The sequence below is a fragment of the Suricata suricatta genome, chromosome 2 (assembly GCF_006229205.1).
Source record: "Suricata suricatta isolate VVHF042 chromosome 2, meerkat_22Aug2017_6uvM2_HiC, whole genome shotgun sequence".
Classification (NCBI taxonomy): Eukaryota; Metazoa; Chordata; class Mammalia; order Carnivora; family Herpestidae; genus Suricata; species Suricata suricatta.
In genome coordinates, this window is record NC_043701.1 from 96,572,764 (window position 1) to 96,597,548 (window position 24,785).

General features: G+C 40.6%; 1 protein-coding gene across 1 annotated transcript in view; it reads right to left on the bottom strand.

The window, feature by feature from the left end:
- The window catches only part of RAPGEF5 (Rap guanine nucleotide exchange factor 5), a 179,383-nt gene that overhangs the window by 146,772 nt on the left and 7,826 nt on the right, over positions 1-24,785 (bottom strand). Inside the window, exon 4 of the mRNA XM_029929886.1 lies at positions 11,273-11,339. Coding sequence (XP_029785746.1) covers positions 11,273-11,339 — 67 coding nt within the window. The remainder of the gene's footprint in view (positions 1-11,272; positions 11,340-24,785) is intronic.

A 24,785-nucleotide genomic window follows, 5' to 3' on the forward strand; every position in this document is an offset into this window, starting at 1 on the left:
ATCCATTTATCACTTCCACAGGTCAGGAATCTGGGTATAGTGTGGCTCAACCACTCTACCACAGGCTATGCCATACCTCTCCTTAGAGACTCCCAAGGCCAGAATCAAAGTATGGGCAGAGCCATGTTCCCCACTACAGGCCCTGGGGGAGAATATGCTTCCACATTCACTCAGGTTGTTGGCATCATGTAGGTCTTGTGCCTGTAAAACTAAGGGGCCTGTTTCCTGGCTGGAACCTGGCGGCTGCTCTGAGTTTCTGAGTCCTTGCACATGGGATCCTACTTCTTACATCCAGCAATACCATACTCCATCCTTTTCGTGCTTGGAATTCATTCATGCCTTCTCTTCTGCCATTTCTTTTAGACTCCCACTCAACTTCTCACTCAGCTTCTTTATTTTTAAGAGCTCGTGTTACTCAGATTGGGTCCATGCAGACAATACAGGTCTGGAGACTTACTCATATCTGCAAAATACCTTTTACTATGTAATGCAATATTTGCAGATGCCCAGTAGTGTATTCGTCCTTAGGGGACCATTCTCTCTACCACAGAATAGTAATGCAGATCCTCACAGCCTTCTGAAAAATTATTCCTGAACACCTACTTAGGGCCTTATCACCACTTGCTAATAGAGCCTCATTCTGGAACACGATTTACCTGACATAAAATCAGAGTATGCCTCTGAGTTCACACAATGGAACCGGAAGTCCTTAAGAATCAGTTTGAATGAGTTTCTCATTTACTAAACCACGCAGCCATGTTTACCAGTATTTAATGATTCTGAACAAGTTAAAAATTAAAATACTATTTAACGTAACTTCGTAGGTCTCATTTCATAAAATTGTTCAAATAAGGAGAGAATTCTATCATCAAATCCCAAACCCAACTTGCTGAGACCTGTTCAATAACTATGAAGTATTTTAAGTGAAGAGAACGTGGTAAATTGCTTTTTGAACCCTGAACTGTTATTTTAAATTTCATGTGCACTCTTAATGAATACTTCAGATCTCAAATGCTCCATCTCTCTAATGTGAAGGGTAGCACACCCAGCTCTGCAAGACTGAAATGTGACAGGGCACGAAAAGCATTAGGAGAATGCTTGCCCAAGATAAGAACTCAAAAATGTTAGCCAGTCTTTTAAATCAACAAGAGGATAATAAATGCAAGAAAGCTTCTTCAATAATTTCCCCCACAAAGAAGTTCATCTCTGTGTTGTTTATAATAGCAAAAGACTGAAAATGACCACAATGTTCAAAAATAGGAGATAATGAAAAATCCATGGAATGTGATGCTTTGGAACCACAACAAATGCCACAGGAGGAACTTTTCAGCACCGAAATGTACTCAGTGAAAAGTACAGATCACAAAATTAGAAAGTCTTTTTTTTCTCCCCATAAAAAAGTATACACCCAAGAAAAATAACCTAGGAAGTAATAAACACTTAAGTTAATAATGAGTTACTAATGAGTAGTTTCATTACAGAAATGTTTTCTATTCTGAAATTATATGCAATTGCAAAGCCTTCATGTTTAAGCCAAATAATCCAAGCATCAGATAAATAAAAAGAGACCTGCAGACATAACCCACAGTAATGACAACCTGCTACTGGCTTTACCATCATTTTGACGCTTTACAAATATAGGAGTGGAACTCACAGGATTTCTACCCAGTATTCACATAAACTTTCATCATATACTAAGTTCTACAACAATATAACAGGAAATAAGTTAAAATCTACCTTATTTCATCACCACCAAAAACCCAAGTAATTTTCGTTTTTTTAGATGTCTCCTGGTCCTGCTGTGTGTATGAACATATTATAAGAAGCTATTATGTTGCCTTAAGGATGCAAAACTACATTTCATCTAAGCAGCTGTAAGAAGTTGTTTTAAACAAATGCAGGAAGCAGTAGTCCAATACAAACTGTGCATGGATGATTCTTTTAATGATCCCTCAGATAAGTTTCCACAGTGACACTTTACAAACCCATGACTGTCAATACACAAATTGATAGCTGAATGGTATATTTCTATTCCTTGTCAATTAAAAATGTCTTCTATGTGTTTTTGCATATGAAAATGATTTTCCTCATCTTGGCAAGAGATACCCCAATATGATAATATACATGAATACATACATGCACACACACATTTCTACTCCTGTTCACAGGGATTTGTTGAGACCTGTTTTATTCTTGAATGGGTTCCATCCACTCACATTTTCTGAACAAATGCTTTTAAGTAAATGTTCCCTCACTGGCATCAATTCAGTAGGCAAAACAGCATGTATTATGCAGCTCATCAAAACCAAATTCTCAAGCCTAGAGTTAAATGAGAGTATCATATAATCAGAGTATGCGCAGATGGTTTCTTTGGAAACAGAGATAAGTTAGTAATTAATGTTAAAAAGTTGTGTGTGTTTATGTCCATGTGGCATTTAGGGATTTATTCCCAGGATGAAGAAAACCAGTCTGAGGTGCAACAGATATAAAACATATAAGCATTTTTTATTGACAAAAAATAGGAATCTATCATGGAGGGTGCCTGGGTGACTCAGCTGGTTACGGGTCTGACATCAGCTCAGGTCATGATTTCACTGTTCGTGAGTTCAAACCTCACACTGGGCTTTGTCCTGACAGTGCAAAGCCTGCTTGGGATTCTCTCTCCCTCGCTCTCTCTGCCCCTCCCCCACTTGTGCTAAGTGAATAAATAAAACTTAAAAAAAATTTTTAAATATATATTGACAGCCATGGGCTAGTGAAGTGTCACTGTGAGGTCCTACCTGAGGACAACTGAAGGAGTTTTTCTAGCTGCCCAAATGATCCCAGAGACCTACAGTCCACAGCCTAACACTCTTTGGACACTAGCTCATGAGGGTAGCTCTAAACAACAGCGAAGGAAGGTCCTAACGAGTCCCTCCGCTCCTTATAAATGACAAGAACAATGAATACTGTGCTAAATATGGGCTACAATGCCCCTGCTGCCTTTTTGATGTTCTTTGAAATCAGGTCTGGCTTAGTCTAGGGCCTCCTTTGACACTTTTTGTCAAAACTCAATCTACTTGGCCTTTCCCCAAAGCACAAGGTAGCTCTTAAAGCCCTGGAAAAATTGCGGCCAAGGTAAGGATTTCAAGTAGGAATTTTATGTTCCCTACAGATAAGAAATATAAAGTAACAAGATGCTGATGATCCTGCAGCAGCCTGACAGAAGGTTAGTCATTCCCTGGAGGATTAACTTACTTTTATTCTCTGAGCAAACACGCTCGCTCAAGTCCCTGATAGACTAAGGGAGATTAACTACCCTCCTTTTCTCCATTCCCCAGAAAGGAGGAGGCAGATAGCCAGGAAGAAGGGGTGAATGGAAACTAGTATTTCAGTGTTTTTAAAAATCTATTTCTAAATATGGTAAAAATCATCACTGGATTGTGCTTATCATGTATGAAATGTGACTGAATCTCCCCATTCTCATGACCCTAAGATTATTCCCAAACCTTGCTAATGTGACACACAATCTCTTAAGGAGATCTCTAAAATTCTAAGTTTCTAAAGATTACTCAAAACCCAGATCCCATGCTCCTTCTGCTCCCTGATCCAGTACCATTTTTTAAGTTCCCAATTGAAAAAGCTGCCACCGTTCTCTTCAGACACTACTGTTCAAAAGGAAATTTGTCCAATGTTCCAAACCCAATGTACAGATTCAAGTATGAACTGAGGGCAGCTTAGCCACATTACATGCTTCTCAAAGCCTGTGAAAGGCACATCCTTAGAGACAAAGACTGAAGCTTCAGGTTAAAAGACTGGACATGACAAAGGAGAGAAGATCCAAGTTTGCAAAAGTCAAACACAAAAACAGGCAATAGCAGAGGAAGAAGAGAGGCACCAAGGCAGAGCACCTTGAAAAGTTTGCATCCTTGAGTTCCATTGTGTACTTGACGGTACAGGACAACTGCCTGTTCATGAAGACCCAGGTCCTTGTGTCTCTGTAACAGGTGTTTCCCAAGAACTCTAAGGAAAAGACAAACCAGGAGAAGAATCCAAGGCCCAAGTTAGGTGCAGGTCTTAGTGAATGAGAGTAAACTAAGTCTGTTCTACCCAGAAAGCGGGATCCAAAATGGAGAAAAAGGGAAAATAAGACTTTAACTACAAAGAATGCTAGAAATCATGTGAGAACGAGTTCATAGGTGATGAAGACTGATGGAGTTGAGCCACAACTTCTGGACACTAAGCAGGGAAAAATGTTTTTGTGACAGTGACAATGGGCAGCAGTCAGTTAAAACCACGTTTTTTGTTCCTACTGAGGTGTAAAAAATTTCACAGCAGGTTTCTTTTTCTCTTTTACTTTCACCAAAAATTATATATCCTAGCATGCATTTTTGCTTGGGGGGAGGATGCTTCATTTGCTTCAAGGTCTGCTAGAACTTGTAGCAGACACTCTATTTATAATTTGGGTTTGATTGGCAAGATTTTTTTTCAGCTTAGTGATATTTCTCAGAGAATGATACTGTGCCTGAAGACCCTATGAGAAGAAATTCAGAAATTCCATTAAAAGCATCGTATGCAGGGGTGCCTAAGTAGGTCAGTAGGTAAGGCCTCAACTCTTGATTTCAGCTGAGGTCATGATCTCACTGTTGAGAGATTCTCTCTCCCTCTGTGCCTCCCCTACACATGCATGCATGCTCATTCTCTCTCCTCTCTCTCTCTGAACAAACACCATATGCAGAACTTTGAGGATAAAGTTGGATGAACTGAAGACAATGAGCAAGTGGATAGAGCAAACACATACAGAGAAATCACCTCAACTGAGAAGAATGATAAACTAAATCAGCTTGGAGAAGGAATACAAGGTAGTAAGAGTATCTAGTAAATGGTCCCAGTGTTTTAGATTTTGCCCTCTCCTCATTGATCTCCCTTCCTAAATCTGCAATGTGTGATTTGTAATTTTAATCCATCTCTCAAGATATGGCCATAAACCCTCCATCACTATAGCTACCAGGTTAATGGTTTATTGTAGACACTCACCACTGTTCTTCGTCACCATCTAAGTGACGGCTGACTTCAAGACCAAGCAGCACAGGGTGCCACACCACAAGCCTCCCCCCTCCTTTTTTAAGTGCAACTAATGTAACCATCCCACTGAACAGGCATCTAATACACACAATTCACAACCTAGCCTACCTTACATTACTTCAGGGGCTTGACAATTAGACTGTGTGAACAAAAGTCACAAGTTTCACTTAAACTCGGATAAGGTATTTGTGTTTTCTTATCTCTACAATTTCCCATCATGAAAATGATTCTTAAAAAAGAGAAATAGCCAAATGGAGTTTATTTTGGATGTTGGTCTTAAGTAAGCAAGAGACAGAAGCCTAGAATCAGCTTTATCTCTTACTCAAGGATGCTCATGTTTCCATTTCCTGTCTTTGAACATTTCCAAGTCCTCTCAGTTCTTCTCAAAATTTAGCTTACCTCAGAAATTTATATCCTGTGTAAACTGTGACTTTCAAACCAATATTTAATTCACTATAAATTCTCCCCCTACATTTAGTTTATCCTGGATTGTAATAAAAACATAAAAGCTTTATTATCAATTCTGAATACTTTTGTCATGAACACTGTTAGAATTCACATTTTAAAAATATAAAATAATGCTCAGAACTTCCAGGATAGGAACGAGCAGGTTGTAATTCAAGGGCCCTTTTTCATTGTTCAGCTTTATCAAACCAACAGAGACTCAGAGTAAATGAGAAAGAAAAGGTTTTCAAGTTAAGAAAATCTGTAGGGTCAGAAGATATCAGCAAAGCAGCTAAGGTGCTGAGGCAGAAACCGTATGTTCAAACAGGGAAACTTCTTCCCGATAATAATGCCCAGAGAGTTTTGTAGACTTTCTATAATGCAAGGTGCCTACTAGAGCCATGTTCTTTCTCCCTACACTGAAAACTTCTTACAGTCTTACTGTTAAGGTTTTTGGATGTTAGGTACTTGGGACAGTAGCTCTTGCCTGAAAATCACCCATAACGTGGCTAGAATATTTTTATCATTCATGTTTGTGTAAGTTTAACAACTATAAATCTGAGTTATCATGACATTTTTATTTCTATGTAGGCACCGTCTTCTTATGTTCCTTGAATATAAAGACTGACTTGTGAGATTTATTCCAGGGTAGAACATCAGGTACTGTCTTTTTAAAGGACAGGACCTTTCCCTTGATGAACCGAAGCTGGAATAATAAACTACTGGTGTTAAAGAAGTGAATAATTTCTTATAAGACCATATATACAAAGCTCCCAAGTTTGAATAACAAGAGGGGAATAAAACAGCACAGAAAATCGTGCTGCTAGAGATTACCACCCCCTTTGCAGTGTCCCCAGACACAAGCCCTTGAAGGGCACATTAGCGACTCCACATTGCGTGTCACTTTTGCTCTTCCTTAATGTGTTTGGGGGTCATGGTGGATGAGAACCGATGTGCATAAATACTCTCCTTCCTACATGGTGTTTGCACCTCTGTAACAAAGTTTTGATACCACTGCCAATAGGAATGACTACATTGTGAAGACACAGGGCACAATGATTCCTTCACAAATGCTTATACAATGCATGAAAGACTTCTAGAACTTAGAAGATTGTCTAGTCTAAACACTTAACCAATGATGCATTTTTGGAAGAATTCAGAATCAAGGTCCTCAATTTCAGTTCAATGATATTTTCGCTATCCTAGACCTATAACCCATGGATTTAAAGAGATCAAATTTTCTTCTTCGTACTTTATTCTCATCACTAAATACCACTACTCCTGTACCTTACCTCAATGCATTCAATCTCTTAGCCTGGAGATTATTCAAATAAGATCACTTCAACCAAATATATAGCAAATGCTTTGCTGTCTATCCCACCTTTTCAGAGGCTCTCTTTTTTAATTTTTTTTTTATGTTTATTTAATTTTGAGTGAGAGAGAGAGACAGAATGCACGCTGGAAAGGGGCAGAAAGAGACAGAGACACAGAATCTGAAGCAGGCTCCAGGCTTCAATGCAAAGCTCAAATTTAAGAACTGAGCTGAAGTTGGATGCTTAACTGACTAAAGCCACCAAGGCGCCCCTCAGAGGCTCTCTTAAATTTTATTTTCATGGTATAAACTATTCAGTTATTTTTCTCTCATGGTCTTTTCATCTTCCTGCTCTCTTACTGTGGATGCTCCTCAAGACCCCACCTCCCACTGTGCTCTTCAACCGACAACCTCTCTGTGACTGGTTCCTGTCACGTTAGCCCCAACCTCTCTACGCTCCGGATTCACACGTCCAGGTGTTTCTTGAATATTTATATATTTTATGTTTCTATGTCCTCAAACTCAGTATGTCCAAACTCTGTATGTTTCCTTCCAAGTATTTTACTCAACTTCCTACTGGTATCATCACTTTTCCATTCATTCTCACTCCTCCTCCACTTTCACCTAGTCCTACTGATTTTTCAAAAATTCTCTGTGGTCCCTTTTGAACTCATTTTTCTTTTGCTTCCCACAAATACCACAATAAAATAGGTTTTTGTCAGCCTTTCACTCTCCCCGTCTTCAACTCATCGTTTTTCCTTCTTTTTTGCTTTTTTTTTTTTTTTTAAAGTAAGCTCTATACCCAACCTGGGGGCTTGATCTCACAACTCTGAGATCGAAAGTCACACGTTCTACCAACTGAGCCAGGCGCTCGTCATCTTTTTTTCTTACATGTCTCTTCCATAATGTTAATCTGTTGTTCAAAAAGTCTTTCACTTTTCTTAGCTGGGATCTTCTCTAGCCAGTTGGACATCTCAGTATTTTCCCTTTCTACCTTCTCATTCCTCCGCCTGCACACAATAAACCCCGCTGCTAGAGCACACAGCCTCCTAATTACCACATGTTCAGACCCTGACTGCCTTCAATGGTAGTTCAAGTCTCTTCAGTGAAGCTTGCTGTTACTGTTCCTGAATCTACCATCTATACACCACTATATTCAGTACTCAACTGTCAATCGCTTTGTACCTTAACTCTGTGTTTGTCTTTGTAGTATGGCTATAGGAAACATCTTACACGTCTTTGCTGCTTCTGCAATTATCCCAATAATATATTCCATTACAATGAAAATGAGCCATAATAGTTAAGAAAATATAATTCGGAAGTAGAAAATTCTGAGTTTAGATCCTGGCTTTGTTCCTTTTTAAGTGAGTGACCTTGGACAAGTTACTTAACCTCTATAAACTTTCCTATCTGTACAACAGAGATAATGCCACCTATTTCATAGGGTTGTGAAGTTGAACACAGAATGTGTATGCATGTATATGTACAAACAAACACAACGTTTGACACAGCATCTGGTCCATAGTGAGTGCTTTTTAAACAGATGGCTATAATGATTTTGCACACAACAGGCACTCCTCTGTGGTCAATAGTTTAAATTGCATAATCTACAGATTCAGTGTAACCCCTGTCAAAATTCCAATGGCATTTTCACAGAAATAAAAACAAACTGTGAAATTTGTATAGAACCACAGAAGGCCCTAAAAAGTCAAAGCAATCTTGAGAAAGAAGAACAAACCTGGAGGCATCATGCTCCCTGATTTCAAACTATTGACAAAGCTATAGTAATCAAAACACTATGGTACTGGCATAAAAACAGACATGCAGACCAACGTGAATAAAGAGCTTAGAAATAAACCAATCCATATATGGTCAACTAATGTGCAACAAAGAATATACAATGAGCAAAGGATGATCTCCTCATTAAATGGTGCTGGAAATACTAGACAGTTGCATGCAAAAGAAACTAAATCACTTTCCTACATCATACACAAAATTCAATTCAAAATGGATTAAATACTACTGTAAGACATGAAACACTATAAAACTCCTAGAAGAAAATACAGGCAGTAACCCCTTTGACATTGGTCTTGGCAGTGAGTTTTTGGATACAATACCAAAAGCAAAAGCAACAAAAGCAAGAATCATTAAGTGGGACTATATCAGATTAAAAACCTTCTGTACAGCAAAGGGAAACCAACAAAATGAAAAGACAACTTGCTGAATAGGAGAAAATATTTACAAGTCATATATCTAATAAACATTTACAAGTCACATATCTACCAAAATAGATCAACAACTCATACAACTCAACAGAAAAAAAAAACAAACAACCCAACTAAAAATGGGCAGAAGACCTGAATAGTAAGACAGATGACCAATAGGTAATTGAAAAGATGTTCAACATCACTAGTCATCAGGGAAATGCAAATCAAAACCACAATGAGATATCACCTCACACCTATGAGAACAGCTATCATCAAACAAAACAAAACAAAACAAGAAATAACAAATGTTAGAGAGAATATACAGAAAAGAGCACTGTTGTGCACTGCTCATGAGAATGTAAATTGGCATAGCCACTTTAGAAAACAAAGGTTTTCCTTTGGAGGTGCCTCAAAAGATTAAAAATACAACTACCATATGACCCAACAATTCCATTTCTGGGTATTTATCCAGAGAAAACCAAACACTACAACATATATGCACCCCTAAGTTCACTGCAGCATTATTTACAATAACCATGGAAATAACTTACATGCCCACTGATGGATGAATGGCTAAAACAGATGTGCTATCCATATGCAATGGAACACTGTTTTGCCATAAAAAAAGAGAGAGATTTTGCCATTTGTTACAACACAGATGGAACTTGGGGCATTATACTAAGTGAAATCAATCAGATAAAGAGAAATAGCATGTGACCTCACATATATGTGTAACCTAAAAACAATTAACAGCAACAACAAAAAACAAGCTCATAGATACATAGAACAGATTGGTGGTTGCTAGAGGTAAGAAATTCCGGGTGGGAACAATAGGTAAAGGGAGTCAAAAGGTACAAACTTCCAGGGCACCTGGATGTTCAGTTGGCTAAGCATGTGACACTTGGTTTCAGCTCAGGTCATGATCTTGTGGTTCGTGAGTTTGAGCCCCACATCAGGGGCAAGGGCAGAGCCTGCTTAGGATTCTCTCTTTCCCTCTCTCTCTGTCCTGTCCCTGCTTGCATGCACACATGCATGTGCACTCTCTCAAAATAAACTTAAAAAAAAAGGTACAAAGTTCCAGTTATAAAATAAATGTCATGGGATATACTATACAGCGTGGTGACCTACTAGATATTTGAAAAGTTGCTATGAAAACAAATCTTAAAAGTCCACATCACACAAAAAAATATTCTGACACTATATATGATGGTGGATGTTAACTAGACTTACTGTGTTGGTCATTTTCATATATATATATATATATATATGCTATTGTTTTTACATTATATTTATATACACACACATATCAAATCATTAGGTTATATACCTGAAACTGATGTAACCTCAATACAAAAATGTTTAATTAAAGAAAACCTTCAAAGGTCATGTTAAATTTTTTTAACAGACTTCAAGATTCCATTTCAGATTAAGTTTTTCTACACCACCAGTCACTGTATTTAGTCAAAAACTACTTTTCTAAGTTACATTCCAGAACAGTAGGAAAGGCAACTTTTAACTTTCAGGCTGTGCATAGATGCTAAGACCTGGTGTATAAAACTCCATGAAAGATCAGTCTCATCCATGTACATAATCCAGCATAATTTTCAGCAATTACCATTTCGATAATGTAGTTTAAGCAAACTAAAGCATCTCTGGGAAGGCTAGGAAAGTTTCCAGAAAGCCAAACCAAAGGATAAAGATTTTATCAGATAGGATTGCCAGAGCCTGTCAAAAACTAGGGCTCAGTGATCAGCAGCCCCGGCTGCTTTTCGTGTTACGAAGGGCAGGCATGACCTTTTCTTCAACTAACAAGGCAATTACCCACTCTGATTAGTGGCTTTAGTGAACAATGAAAATGTCGCAACTAGTACATTAGAAACCAACAACCTGGCCTTTTGTTGGTTGAGGTAATTCTTTTTTTTCCCCCTAATGAAACTGTCGTCTTTTCTCCTTTGTGCAACAGGTTACAACATTCCCTAGGTTAAGTCATACTCTTTTTTAAAAATCAAATATCACGCCTCCACTAAGGTTCCAGGAACTTTCCACTAGGATATGTATGATCTTGCTGGAGAAGCTGCATTGAGGGTAGTAAGCCAAGGCCATGTTTCCTTTTCCCTTGATGTGGGCCTCCTACATCGACCTACAACCAGAGTCTCCCTGCACCGCTGCTCGAACTGCCTCCCTGTGAAGACCCTGGCCCTCATTATTTTCCGGGCCCACAGGCAGGGAAACTGCAAGGCCTTACCGCAGACGTTAGGCGAGCAAGAATTTCATCACTGCTTTCCTCTGAGTCTTCGATTTTCTGATGAGACCTGTGAAAACCCAAGAACAATTTATTCTTAGTTTTGGTTGCTCCAATTTATCTACCAAGTTATGGAGAACACGTGACAAATAATATTATAACTTAATATTATTGTTTAATATGTTAGTGAAAGTACCCATGCAAATAATGTGGTGTCAATAATGCCAGAGGAGAGAACTCTGTTGCAGGCCAACTATTCTTAAGAATCAATAAGCAAGAACCTCTTTGTAATATACCAATTAAACCCTCTGAGGATAGAGAATGTATTTCCTAATGATGTCACAGAACAGTCCTGACATGACAGACTCACAAATGTGGGCATGCACAAAGCATAAGCAGATGTGAATGCAAGGTGGTTAGGTACTGAAGTTCCTTCCTAGGCTAAATCTAGATTTTAAAAATCTGAAACATGATTTTCCCACTACATCTGAGCTTTACTCAAAACAGATTTGTTTTGAAATGCTCTATTACAGGCCTAAGACTGTGATAGGATTTACGTGGAACACAATAGCAGCAGAAGCATGGCACTCCTTTTTAAAATACCCGACTGACCCCAGGTGAGAAGCCAAGAAAATTATGCATGTGCTAAATAAAGAGACATATAATATAGTGTATGATCAGTTTACTTAGGAAAATCACTTTTGCAAGGTGAAAAGAATTTTCACCACAAGAATGTATAAACTCACATAAAATTATCTACTCCTTTTTTTATTGAAGTGTATTTGACACATAATATTACACTAGTTTCAGGTGTACTAAAATTATCATCTTAAAGCAACCTTTATAAAACAAAATGTTTTCTTTATGTTTGGTCAAAGAAAAAAATTAATACCAACTGAATACATGTAATTGTCTCCCAGATCTATTTCCACAGCAATCCCTTTCACCACCTTCTGTGGACTTGGTGGGATTGGTGGTAACTGCCCCGCAGGGCAGTGTGATCAGAACGGCAATCCCATGATTGATTTCAATCTCGGAAACTGCACTGGGCCAGCCTAACCGCTTGCAACACAGGGTGGGAGGGCTAGAGAGAAGCTCTTTAAGAAGGGAAAAGCAAGTCCGATCAATTCTAGCACTGGCTTCCTGTTTCTATGTTTTTAAAACCTTTTACAGGAAAAAAAAATACCTTCTAAATCAGAGCAGTGAATGAAAAACTATCACCTTTACAAGAACTGCATGATCTGAGTAGGAAGCTGTGCCGATGTTGTCAAATAACTTAATTTCCTGTGCTGAAAAGTGTTTGAAATGTTAGCTAATAATCTGTTCAATAAAATCAGTGGGAACTGAGCTTTCTAACTTCCCTAAAAGCAAGTTACTTTGATAATGACTACTTGGAACAATGAACTTTATTATTACAATGATCTATTCACAAGGTTTCCATATACACGAAGTTCTACTGAGAAGAGAGTTGCAACCCTTTGTGATCTAAGCCAACACACCAGGTTTCTAGGATTAAGCTGAGGTGACCCAACACATGCGACAGGAAATTAAGAGCCAAATGCACTGGGCACAAGAGCACCAAGCAAGGGCTTTGGCACCCATCTGCCCTGCTGTGAGGCTGGTCATGCCGGCTCATGTCTCTCAGACCCCAGCACATAGCTCGACCATTAGTTCAGGGACATGAGGTATTTTGCACCAGTACAGATTCTGTCATAAAGGTGTTTCCAACAAACTGCTGAAAGGAACTCACAATTCCAAGGCAAGTTCCTGTGTGTGTGTGTGTGTGACTGATCGTGCCTATTTCATGAGTAATAGCTGAGCCGTTGCTGGTTTATTGACAAATAATTGAGTCCGTGTTCAGAGACAGAACTACCTATCGTCATTCTCCCAGCACAAAACATACCATGGCAAAATCATTTCTTAATGTTTATTTATTTATTTTTGAGCACGAAAAAGAGAGAGAGGCAGAGAGGGAGGAAGACAGAATCCAAAACAGGCTCCGCGTTGTCGGGGCAGAACCCGATGCAGGACTTGAACTTAAGAACCAGGATGCTATGACTGAGCTGAGATCAAGAGTCAGACAATTAACTGACTGAGCCACCTGGGGGCCTGGCCAAAACTGTTTAAGAAATATGTAGGAAATATGTGTAAGACAGACAGACAGGAGACCTCCCAAGAGCTGCCCTGCAGCCCTCATCCCACTGTTCTCACAACACCACGATAAGTGACCAGAGCTCCCAAGTCGGTCTCCAACCCCTCTATCTCCTGTGAGCTCACCTTTTATCATCTGCAGTCAAAGGGGTGGTGGGTGGCAATTCCAGGAACCTTATTTTCCCCCACATGGGGATCTTATAGGCTCCTTGAAGTCAACACAACTTACCTCATACTTCTATTGCCTCCTGCCTTCACTCGTTCTACCAGCACCTCGCACGACTCAGCTCCATGGTCACTATGTGGCCGTTACCTGTTTCCTCCAGTTCCCCCGTTAAGCGTCACTGACAGTTGAGGCCCTCTACTTCTCTTGCATAAATTACGGTTGTTATCTTCTAACCAACTAGTCTCTGGCTTCTCTTCTTGTGCCCAGTCTGCTATAATTACCGGGATTATCTTTCTAAAACTCAGACCTGGTCCTGCTCTTCTCAGAGTCCAAACCAGGGATTATCCTACTGCCTACTGAAAGTCCTAGAACTCAGAAATACTCTTCCTTTCCTGCTAATGTGTCCCATCCCCCACCCCATCCCAGCAGGCACCTGCATCTGACCTGGCATAGAGGAAGGTTTTAGGAACAGGTCTGGTAGGAACAGGCAAACAGTGGAAGAGCTTAGGAAGAGGGAGGGTAAACTTAAATTAAAAAAAAGAAAGGAAAGAAGGAAGGGTAACACCTAACCACTCTCCTTCCTTCCTCACCACTATGTCCCCTCCCCAGCTCTATGCCAAAATGCCCAGAAATACCAGACTCTCTTTCCCTAGCAAATGTATTTTTATGAAGTAAGACAAATTCTGATTTTATGTATGTAAATACACGTTAGTGCAACCCAGTGAAGACCAAGTTCTCACATATCAAATCAAAACAGAAAATGAAACAGGGCAAGGGAGAATAAAGAAAAGAATCACTCGTAATACTTGTTTGGTTTCCCATTACTAAAGGGAGTCAGTGTACAGGAGAGGAAGAGAGAAGCTCCGGGTGGCCTATCAGTGCTTAGGGACGGGAACAAAGAAACCCTGGCTGGAATCCGCAGGTGATGGCAGTGACAAGTGACAGGCAGAGAGAAAAGAAGTGACCCCAGGAAGGAAGACCCATCCCAGAGTGTTGTGCCAGCAAAAAGCTCGGGCCCAGCAGACACTACAAATTTACAAATTCCCATGGCTACTTCTCAGGGCCTCTACTTACCAATAATAGCCTAGGCCAGGCCCAGTAGTTCTCTAACAGAAAGTGCTGAGTCGGGGGGCCTGGGTGGCTCAGTCAGTTAGGCGGCCGACTTCAGCTCGGGTCACGATCTCACAGTTTGTGAGTTCGAGCCCCGCATCAGGCTCTGTGCTGTTTGCCAAGAGCCTGGAGCCTGCTTCTGATTCTATCTCCCTCTCTCTCTGACCATCCCCCACTCACCTTCTGTGTCTCTCTCTCTCAAAAATAAACATTAAATAACTTTTTTTTAAAGTGCTGAGTCCTGCTACCGTGGGCAGACGTCTTCAGGAGTTTTAGAGGTCTGCAGTATCGAAAGGTGCCAATATGAGGAATACCAAAAGCTGCCTTGTCCCTTTAACCATCAAACAGAACACATTATCATTCTACCCAGTCCCCACCAAAAACAAAACCAAACCAATCCCTTCCCTCTCTTCAGTCCTCCTCACTTTAATCAAGGACAATGCTATCCTTCTAGCTGGAAGTCATGCTTGATGCCTGCTCTCTTACACGCCACACCGTACGCATCCTGCAATCCCACTGCTCTACCTTCAGGGTGTATCTCCCATTTATATCCCGCTTCTTACCATTACTACCACCACCTCTGTTGTCCAAGCACCAGATCTCTTACCCAGACCTGGGAGCCAGAGTTGCCATGTTAATGTGTAAATTAGATCACGTTCCTCCTCTGCTCCAAACCCTCAAATGACTCCCCATGTCCCTCAGTATAACATACAAGTCTCTACATTGGCCGACACCTCCCCCTCTCTTCACACTTGCTTTGCCTTGACTGCTTGTGCCTTTGACCTCTGCACTGGCTATCCCCTAGAGCCCTTCCCTCAGATTATGCCTTCACATCCTCGAGGTCTCTGTTAGCTTCTTGAAGAGGCATTTCCTGGCCCGTATCTATATCCCTCATTTCCTACTTTATGTTATCTTCATAAAGTTTTCTACCTTTAACCAACATAAATCTGTTTATTTATGAAATGTCTGTCCTCTCCTACTAGGCTCCATGGGAATAGAGGTTTCTGTTTTGTTCATGGTTATATCCTTCAACACTTAGAATACAACCTAGTACCTAAGAGGCATTCTGTATATAGCTGTTGAATAAATGAATTGAGTACCTGGAACTTTAAGAAAGGCTCTGCTGTGAATCACCATCCCGGGACCACCGCTGCACAAGCTGTTAGCTTGTTACCTACAGTCAGTGCCACTGAAAGACCCTGCCTATAGCCAGGAACACCTTCCCTTAGCTGCTCATCATTCTCCCAACTCCCTGTGGCAACTCTTTCAGTGACCCACTATTCATTCAAACTCAATAATGACTTTAATTCAAATACCAAAGATCCAGTAACTGAAAATCTCTTAAATGAAGTAATAGCAATAAAGGTGAGGATCACCCCCACCTCCTCATCTTCCCCTACAAATAATTGGTATAGACGTAGTGACAGTTTCCAACCCAGCCAACTGTTTGATAATCATTTGCACAATTCATCTTGCTGCAGAAAAGAACAGGAAGTCTCCACCCAAGAATGTCTCCCAACACAAACTCAGCTCTGAGGGTTAAATAGTCACCCAGTACTGAGTTCCAATAAAGAGCCTTAGGAGGCAGGACCCAGGGCCCATAATTGGGGCAACGTAATTTGTTTTATACCAGTCAGGATCAACATAATTTCTAACAAGTTGGATTTGATTTCACTGGGCAGGGCTTCCCAAATTCTCTTAGTGAGAATTCCTTTACAAGAATTAGTATAACGGATTTGATATTATTACAACTAGATTTTAAAAAATTTAATATTTACTTTTGAGAGACACAGAGTATGAATGGGGGAGGGGCAGAGAAAGAGGGAGACACAGAATTCAAAGCAGGCTCCAGTCTTGGGGCTTGAACCTGTTAACCGTGAGATCATGACCAGCTTAACTGACTAAGCCACCCAGGCACCCTCAATTAGGTTTTTAAAAATAAAGCTTGGGGCGCCTGGGTGGCTCAGTCGGTTAAGCGTCCAACTTTGGCTCAGGTCATGATCTCAGGGTTTACGGGTTCAAGCCCTGCATTGGTCTCTGTGCTGAATGTTTGCTCAGAGACTGGAGTCTGCTTTGGATTCTGTGACTCCTTCTTTCTCTGCACCTTTCCTACTCACACTCTGTCTCACACTGTCTCTCAAAAATAAATAAATGTAAAAAAATTACATTTAAAATAAAATAAAATAAAGCTTGCTAAGGGTGCCTGGGTGGCTCAGTTGGTTAAGCATCCAACTCTTGATTTTGGTTCAGGTCACGATCTCACTGCTCTTGAGATCAAGCCCGATGTCGGGCTCTGTGCTGACAGCATGGAGCCTGCTTGGGATTCTCTCATTCCCTCTCTCTCGGTCCCTCCCCCACGCATACTCTCTCCCCTTTTCTCTCTCAAAAAATAAACATTTGAAAAAATAAAGCTTGTTATACATCTTCTATGTAAGACACAGAACCCATATTCCTCAACCAGATTTTACCAAAACATTTTGTACCTTAAGATTAAAGAACAAGCAACACCATCTTGGAGTTAGAAAATCCTACTTTATTTTTAACTCGAAGACGTTTCCTGGTATTTCAGGGTGGAAAACTGGTAGCATTCTATTACAGAAATAGTATCCAAATAATACCACTTTACATTTGTATATTGATACAACTTCAAAAATGCACATGTTCAGTCTACCCATCTAGGTCTCACTATTGAATAGCATATGTGGGCTGCTACCACATAACCCTGTTCCTATAGGAGATTGTGTGAAATATCTATTTTATGGTTGTTGGAATGCAAAGATTTGGAGTAGTTCAAGAGGTGGAGACTGCCTAAATGGCACATGCCAAACCAGCTGAGGTGTTCTCCGTGACATACCTGCACCAGCACTACATGAGCACAGCCACGCTGCCCAGTACAGAGGACCCGTCAACAGGAGCGGTGGCCTCAGCCACCTTCACGTAAAATGCCATTCCTGTCCTCTGGGGGTTTGTGTCTGGGTGTTTCCTATATACACACAACACCTTGACCTTCACATTAAACAGAGATAGTCTAGATTGGGACCTAAGGAGGGGGAGAACACACCTCTCTCCAAATCAGAATTCTGACAGGGCAGAATCTGTTGTAGAGGAATGTCAGGCAGGCCTGTCCACTACTTCCCACCATCACCCGCTCTCCGGCCCCCCATCAAGGCCAGGCTGATGTTGAGCTGCCCTGTGCTATTTGGTTTAGAGAAACTAGAGGGAAATACAGCATTCAGCATAGACCTGAGACTACCTTTGTTAGAGGCTGATAAAATTATAGAGCATGGAAAAAACCAGAACTAAGACAAACTACACAGGAATCTTTCAAACATGATCCCAGAACAAATAGGAGATGCACAATACACACCTATATGAAAACAAAACAAAACAAAAAACACACATTCAGTGGGTTTAGTCAAGTCCATCTTTAAGATCCTCTGCCAACACAAGTGAGAATCACTTGGCCCCATCTCTGATTGTCAGAGGCCGCTTCTTGTGAGAAGCGATATCCAGGGTGAGGTTCTGATGGGTAATGAGTGGCCCTGAAACCGCAGCAGGATGATCAGGACCAGGAAGCAGGAAATGGCAGGAGATAAAGCCAAGGCCAGACCCAGTCAGGGCCTCATTTGATACTGCTAACGAGTTTTTGTTTTGTGCTGAGAGCTATGAACTTTGCCTGTTGAGCAAATAAAGATGGATGGAGAAGTAACTAAAAGAAGAAATAAGATCAAAGGTAGATTGGTTTCTGGTTACTACGATTGAGGGAATCATTTGTCTGCTGAAGGAGAAGAGCCAACAGAGAGAGATGGAGAAAGCAGGAGAGAAGACTCCAAGGAGGCACAGGACCCACAGCCCAGCAAGGAGTCCTGAGTAGAAAGAGGGGCTCTTTCCTCCACCAACCTGAGAAGGAATGATGTTAAGTCAGTGGACGATACCACCGCTCACATTCTCCCGGGACAACCCAGAGTCCGTTCCTTACTGGCTGTCAGGCAAGGAAACTTCAGGGACTTTCTCTTACAGAAATATTTCCTGAGCCAGATTTGAAATTTTTCTTCCTTAGAAATCACTGATAGTGAATCCTAGACACTAGCAAAGGGAATGCTCCTCAAGAATCACAGACTCAAATCTCTACCATCTCTAATACCTACTGATCCCAGGAAGGTAAAAAAGGTGTCCTACTGGACACTCAAGAACTGTCCTTTCTCTAACATCTATATTCTGGACACTTTTGCTGAATGAAGAAAATTCTTAAGCTAAAAAGTGGGATGGTAGAAGAATGAGAATTTGATTTTTCTTGAGATCTTTGAGATCACGAAAACAAATACCTGTTCAACCTTCGAAAGAGAAGTCAATTTTTCAGAAGCTCAGGCTACTAGGTGGGCTTACAGAGGCAATTTACCAAACACTAGTAAAATGTGATTGGGATAGGTTTCACGGAGGGTCCAGGATATATTTGAATAAAATTAGTTATTACTGATATCTCCTTTTTGCATTTTATTTTTAAATTTTATGTAAATCCAAGTTAGTTAACATATAGTATAATAATGGTTTCAGGAGTAGAATCCAGTGATTCAACACTTAACATGTAACACCCGGTGCTCATCCCAACAAGTGCCCTCCTTAATGCCCATCACCCATTTAGCCAGTTCCCCAACCTGATGCCCTCCAGCAACCCTCAGTTTGTTCTCTGTATTTGAGGGTCTCTTATAGTTTGGCTTCCCGTTTTTATCTTATTTTTCTTCCCCCTTTCCCTATGTTCATTTGCCTCCTATGTTCATCTGTTTTGCTTCTTTAATTCCATATATGAATGAAACCATAAGATATTTTTCTTTCTTGGTCTTATTTCACTTAGCATAATAAATTCTAGTTCCATCCACATCCACAAATGGCCTTTTTGCATTTTATACTGAAGATTTGGAGATTAATAGTATTTAATTAAACAGCCAAATTTCAAATGCTAGCACAACCAGTCCTAAAAGTTAAATTTTTCTTAAAATTCCTTTCTTACTTTTAAATAATGATGTTCTCTGATAAAAACATGCAATCTGTTCCCACACCTACAAAAACCTTTTCTGTAAACAATGGAAATTTTTGAGGGCTTAGTGTTTCCTTGGGAGAGGGGGTGATGAGTAATAACAAAGACTAAGACCAGCTGATTTTGTAGCATTCTTATATAAACAATTATGATAATAAATGGAAATTTTCTTCACCTGTGATCCTCATACAAAACTTATGCCAAGTTCCATCACGACATTTTTTTTGAGAAATACTAAAAAAATGTTCACTCATCCAGTATTAATTTCTTCTTCCCCGAAGAGCACAAAATGAGAATCTAATTAGGAAAAGTCAGGAATACAAAACATAGGTTTGGGATATAGGAACGGCAGACTTGAAGCTGATCTCCCAGTTAGAAGGGGTTAATCCAGCACCATTTTAAAACTCAAGGATGTCTATGCATTTCTCATCTTGCTTCTGCACGTCAGGTAGAAAAGGAAAAGTCAGGCAGGATAAGGAGGTGTGACAGGGTAGTGGGTGGTGGTGGCATTAGCATATGTAGGATGCCATGGAGAGAATGTGTCTGTATGTTGGAAATTCTTACTAGGCAGCTGATAGGAAGTACACGACTGGGTGAGAGTAGAGACAGAAGTCTCAGGACTGAGCTCCAGGGCACCCCCTGTTCAGGGGTCACTGCTACCAAAAGCAGGTTACATTATTGTGCAGGTACGGTGAGGTCAACAGATAAGGAGATGACTGCCATTGGAAAGACAGGTCAGACTGGGGAGTATTAATGTCTTCATAATATTGAGTCTTGGGGCACCTGGGTGGCTTAGTTGGTTAAGGGTCCACTTCTTGATTTTTGGCTCAGGTCATTATCTCACACTTTGGGAGATCGAGGTCCAAATAGGGCTCCATGCTGAGCGCAGAGCCTGCTTGAGATTCTCTCTCTCCCTCTCTCTCTCTGCCCCTCCCACCTCTCTGAAAATAAATAAATAAACAGTAACAAAATAGGTTAAGTAGTCCAACCCACTAACATGGAGAGATCCTCCACCTAAGCCTTATTTTTTTTCCTGTTAGACTCATGAAGTATTTCACATATAGCTCTTACACACTTTTTAAGATTTGTATCTAAGTATTTCATGTTTTTTGGGCCAGGATACAGAAAAATAATTTTTGTAAACTGACCTTGTATCTTATGGACCTGCCAAACATACTGCTCATTAGTTGTAGTAGGTTTTCTGCAGATTCCTTGCGATTTTCTATCTAGGTATCATCTGCAAAGAGAGATGGCTTTACTTTTTTCCTTCTAATTTGTATACCTTTTATTTATTTTGCCTTATTACTTAGTGAAGAGAAGTGATTAAAAGGAGATACATTAGCTTTGATCCCAATCTTAGTGGGAAAGCAGCCAGTCTCTCGTCATTAAGCATGATAAAAGCCATAGATTTTACCAGATTATAAAAGTTTCCTTATATTTCTGTTTTCTGAGAATCTTTTTTATCATGAATGGATACTGAATTTTTTTAAATGCGCTCTCTGCATCTATGGTATTTATCTTACAGGTTTTCCTTTTAGATTAAATCTGGTGAATTACATCGATTGATTTTTAAACTCTGAACCATCCTTTTACTCCTGTTTCTCATGATGTATTATCGCCTCTATAGATTGCTGGATCCCACTGACTAATATGTGTGGAGGGAGATTCTGGTTTTCACATTTGTTTCTCCTTCTGAACTCTGGCCTAATAACGCCAGCCTCATAAAAGAGGAGACACCACTTAACATATGGTCAGATCGCCAGAGTCCAGCTCAAACCTGTACCTCACACAAACCTAATGGACAGTAAATGCCTGGTGAGGAAGAGTACTAGTGACAAGTGGTCGCCTTTTCCAAGAACTTCTCCTCCCTGTCCCTTCTACTTCCCTAAGGGAAGGAGCAAATTCAATTATCTAGGGATTCCAGACTCTCTTCCAACATAAGTGCTCACGAAGCTACAGGTATGCAATTTCAGAAGTGTCAGCTAAGGGGCAGTAAGTACTATGTTTGATAAAATCTTTGTCATCATGGTATTAATCTGGCTTCTTTGCATAGTATTTTGCAACTTTGATTGAATTAGCTTTCACATTTCTTAGCACTTAACCAAGCTCTTCCTGCATGGCTGACTTTTCAGAACTGTAGACTTGAACTTTGGTGTACATTAGCCTTATTAGAACTTACAAACTGTGCTGATATGTGTGTCTCATCTGTCCATCCCACGCCTGATTTAGTAGATCGCCAACTATACCTCCTTCTTTTTGAAAGGATTGTGGTTGAGAACCACTGCCACTGAGGTCGCTTTTAAGTTCACGTAACTTCTATTCACCTAACTGCCACCAAGTACAGAGGCCTGTCCCTTTGGCAAGTTAGGTAACTCTGCTTGCCTCAGTTCCCTCATCTGTAACCTCAAACTGCTGTTGTGAGAAGGGAGCATTAACCATTACTGCCACTGCTAATTTTATTGTTGTTGTCACAGCCAGGGCAAGCTTAGGCCAACTGACTGCACTTCTTCCCCAGTTTTTAAATAGGGGGACCCCCTTTACATAGAAACGGATTACAGGCCCATCAACTCCATACATGTTGATAACGCTAACACATGACATAAATGTTACCATGAATTCAAGTAACAAGTATTTTGTTTCGTATCACCCATGTACAGTTAAGCCATTCTCTATTCAATGTAAAGCTAATGTTTGTCTTCTCTGTGGGTCTACACACGCCTGCAGTCAGTCTGAGACCTGCTCCCCACCTTCCCAAAGTCTGAGCTCCTCTCACTGTGACTCACTGCTTCAGCCACAGCAAGCCGCCTTGCACTGCCTCAACACGCCACCGCTCTCCCTCACGCCGCACGCTGCACACTGCTCCATCTTCTCAAGTGTCCGTTTGCTTCTCGGTCTAGAGCATGAAATCCAGAGTGCTAATAGATTCATCTTAGCCCCACGGACTGAGATTTCCCTAGAGTTGGTTAGTTAAGAAGCTGAAGGTTAAAATACCATTCAGTTAAGCACACTGCTAAGTGACAACAATGAACACGTTTTTGTTTGGCTTTTTAAATAATTAGAATCTGGAAACGTCAGGTTGGGACGCCATGAGAGGGAGCTGTTTCACCAGTTGGCTGAAGAGGGAGGGTCTGTGGAAGCCACAGCCTGACCTCAGAAGCATCAGCAATGCCAGGAGGCACCCAGGAGCGCACATCAGCCAGGCAGGACCAAGAGGCACTTAGTTGAGCCCGGATGGACAAACCCCATTTATACCAGCCCCAGGCTCCACAGCAAATGCCAAAGAACACCCCGGACACACCTCAGTGGGGATGAGAAAGGGCCCAGCCTGAGCAGAGGGCCTCCTCTACCAGGCTTAAGAGGCCCACCCACTCAGCACACCCCAGAGGTGGTCTTGCTGAGCAACAGGGAGTTGGGGACAGACTGAACCTTTTAAAACTACCTTATTAGAATAATTTTACTGGACTAGCCTAAAGTTACGGGGTTTCTTTTCCTTCTTTCTGGCTATCTCACAAGATAGAGGCTCACTGGACAACAAACAAGACACTGCTTAGAGGAAAAAAGACGTCGTTACATTTTTCTTTACATGTCTAAGTGCAAGAGGAGTTAAAATTTAGCAATCCTCTAGCACCCTTTTAATGACAGTTGAAATGTTAACTCCTTTGTAATTGGAGACTATAGTTCCATGTATTCGAGGTTCACAGGCTCCATCCATTCAGAGCACGGCCGCCGCTCCCACCCGTGGTAAGCGGGCACCTGCTGTAATCAATGGCGGCTGCACTGAAGCAGCCAAGCCTTCTCACAGCTACATTCTCAAGTTTCCCACTAGTTCTGAGGGAACTATAGGCTGTCTTTCCCTATGCCATTACTTCAGCATTCCTAACCAACACACTGCCAAACCCCCAACACACATGCTTAAAAAAATATTTTAAAAAAACCAAGAGTGAGAAAAAAGTCCATTCTAGATTACCTGATTCGGCTTTCAGTTTGAGTAAAATACCATGACTATTGTTTTTTTCTCCCAGAGATAGTACCCTCAACAACCAATTCACTCGCTTCTTTCAAGTTACCTACTCTGTTTGGATATAAAAGTTATTTTGTATAGAACAGGAATTTTGTTTCCTCAAATTAACCTAGAAACCTGCAGCAGCTCCATTTCCCACTCTGCTTCAAATATTCTCTTCTAAATGGAAAAAAGATCCACAAAATGCATTTTACAGAACTGTGTTTACATAGAGATATTAAATGGTTCCCTTGCCTAATTTTACAGAGATTTAGAAGACAGCACATTAGAGGGACCTAATGCAGAACGGCATATACAGATCATAAGAGCCTTCAATTATCAAAAAGGCTATTAAAAAGAACATAGGACAAAATTTTAAGCTTGAGAATAGACAATGAAAATTAATGAATCAAGAGGACTTTAGAGGGCATTTCAGTAGAATGGATAAAAATGTATTAACAGGGCAGAATGAACAACACAGGTCTAAGAATGACATAGAAGAATGTCAATTTTTTTTGATGCAAACAGGAGGAGCCCTAAGTTACAAAAACTCAGACATTGTGGAAGTTTTGTGGTCAAGGTAGGACTTGGGCTCCCCCTTGGGGGGGTGGGTAGAATTTGACTAGAAAAGGAAAAAGGCAGAAGAAGGAGCACAGTATCATAGGGGCATGAGGGAATAAAAAGGTGTGAGGTGGAGGGGGGAGAATGAATGGAGGCCACTAGATGAGAGCAGAAGTCACCATGGGATCACACGCACCAAGCCACATGAAGGTTGTGACGTTACAGCTTGAAGAAGACATTGTCCCTGGGCACCTTTTCTCTGACCAGAATTTTTTTCAAGTCTGGATAAAACCTAAACCTGGCCTTTCCAAAATATGGCCAGAAATTTTACCTTGAGAGGTATGCTTATAAGTCTAGCAAAGAAAAAGATATACACACATGTTATATACATATACACATACACACACATACATACATACCCACACAAATACACACAGATATACACATACCAACACACATAGATATACACATACATACACCTACATACACACAC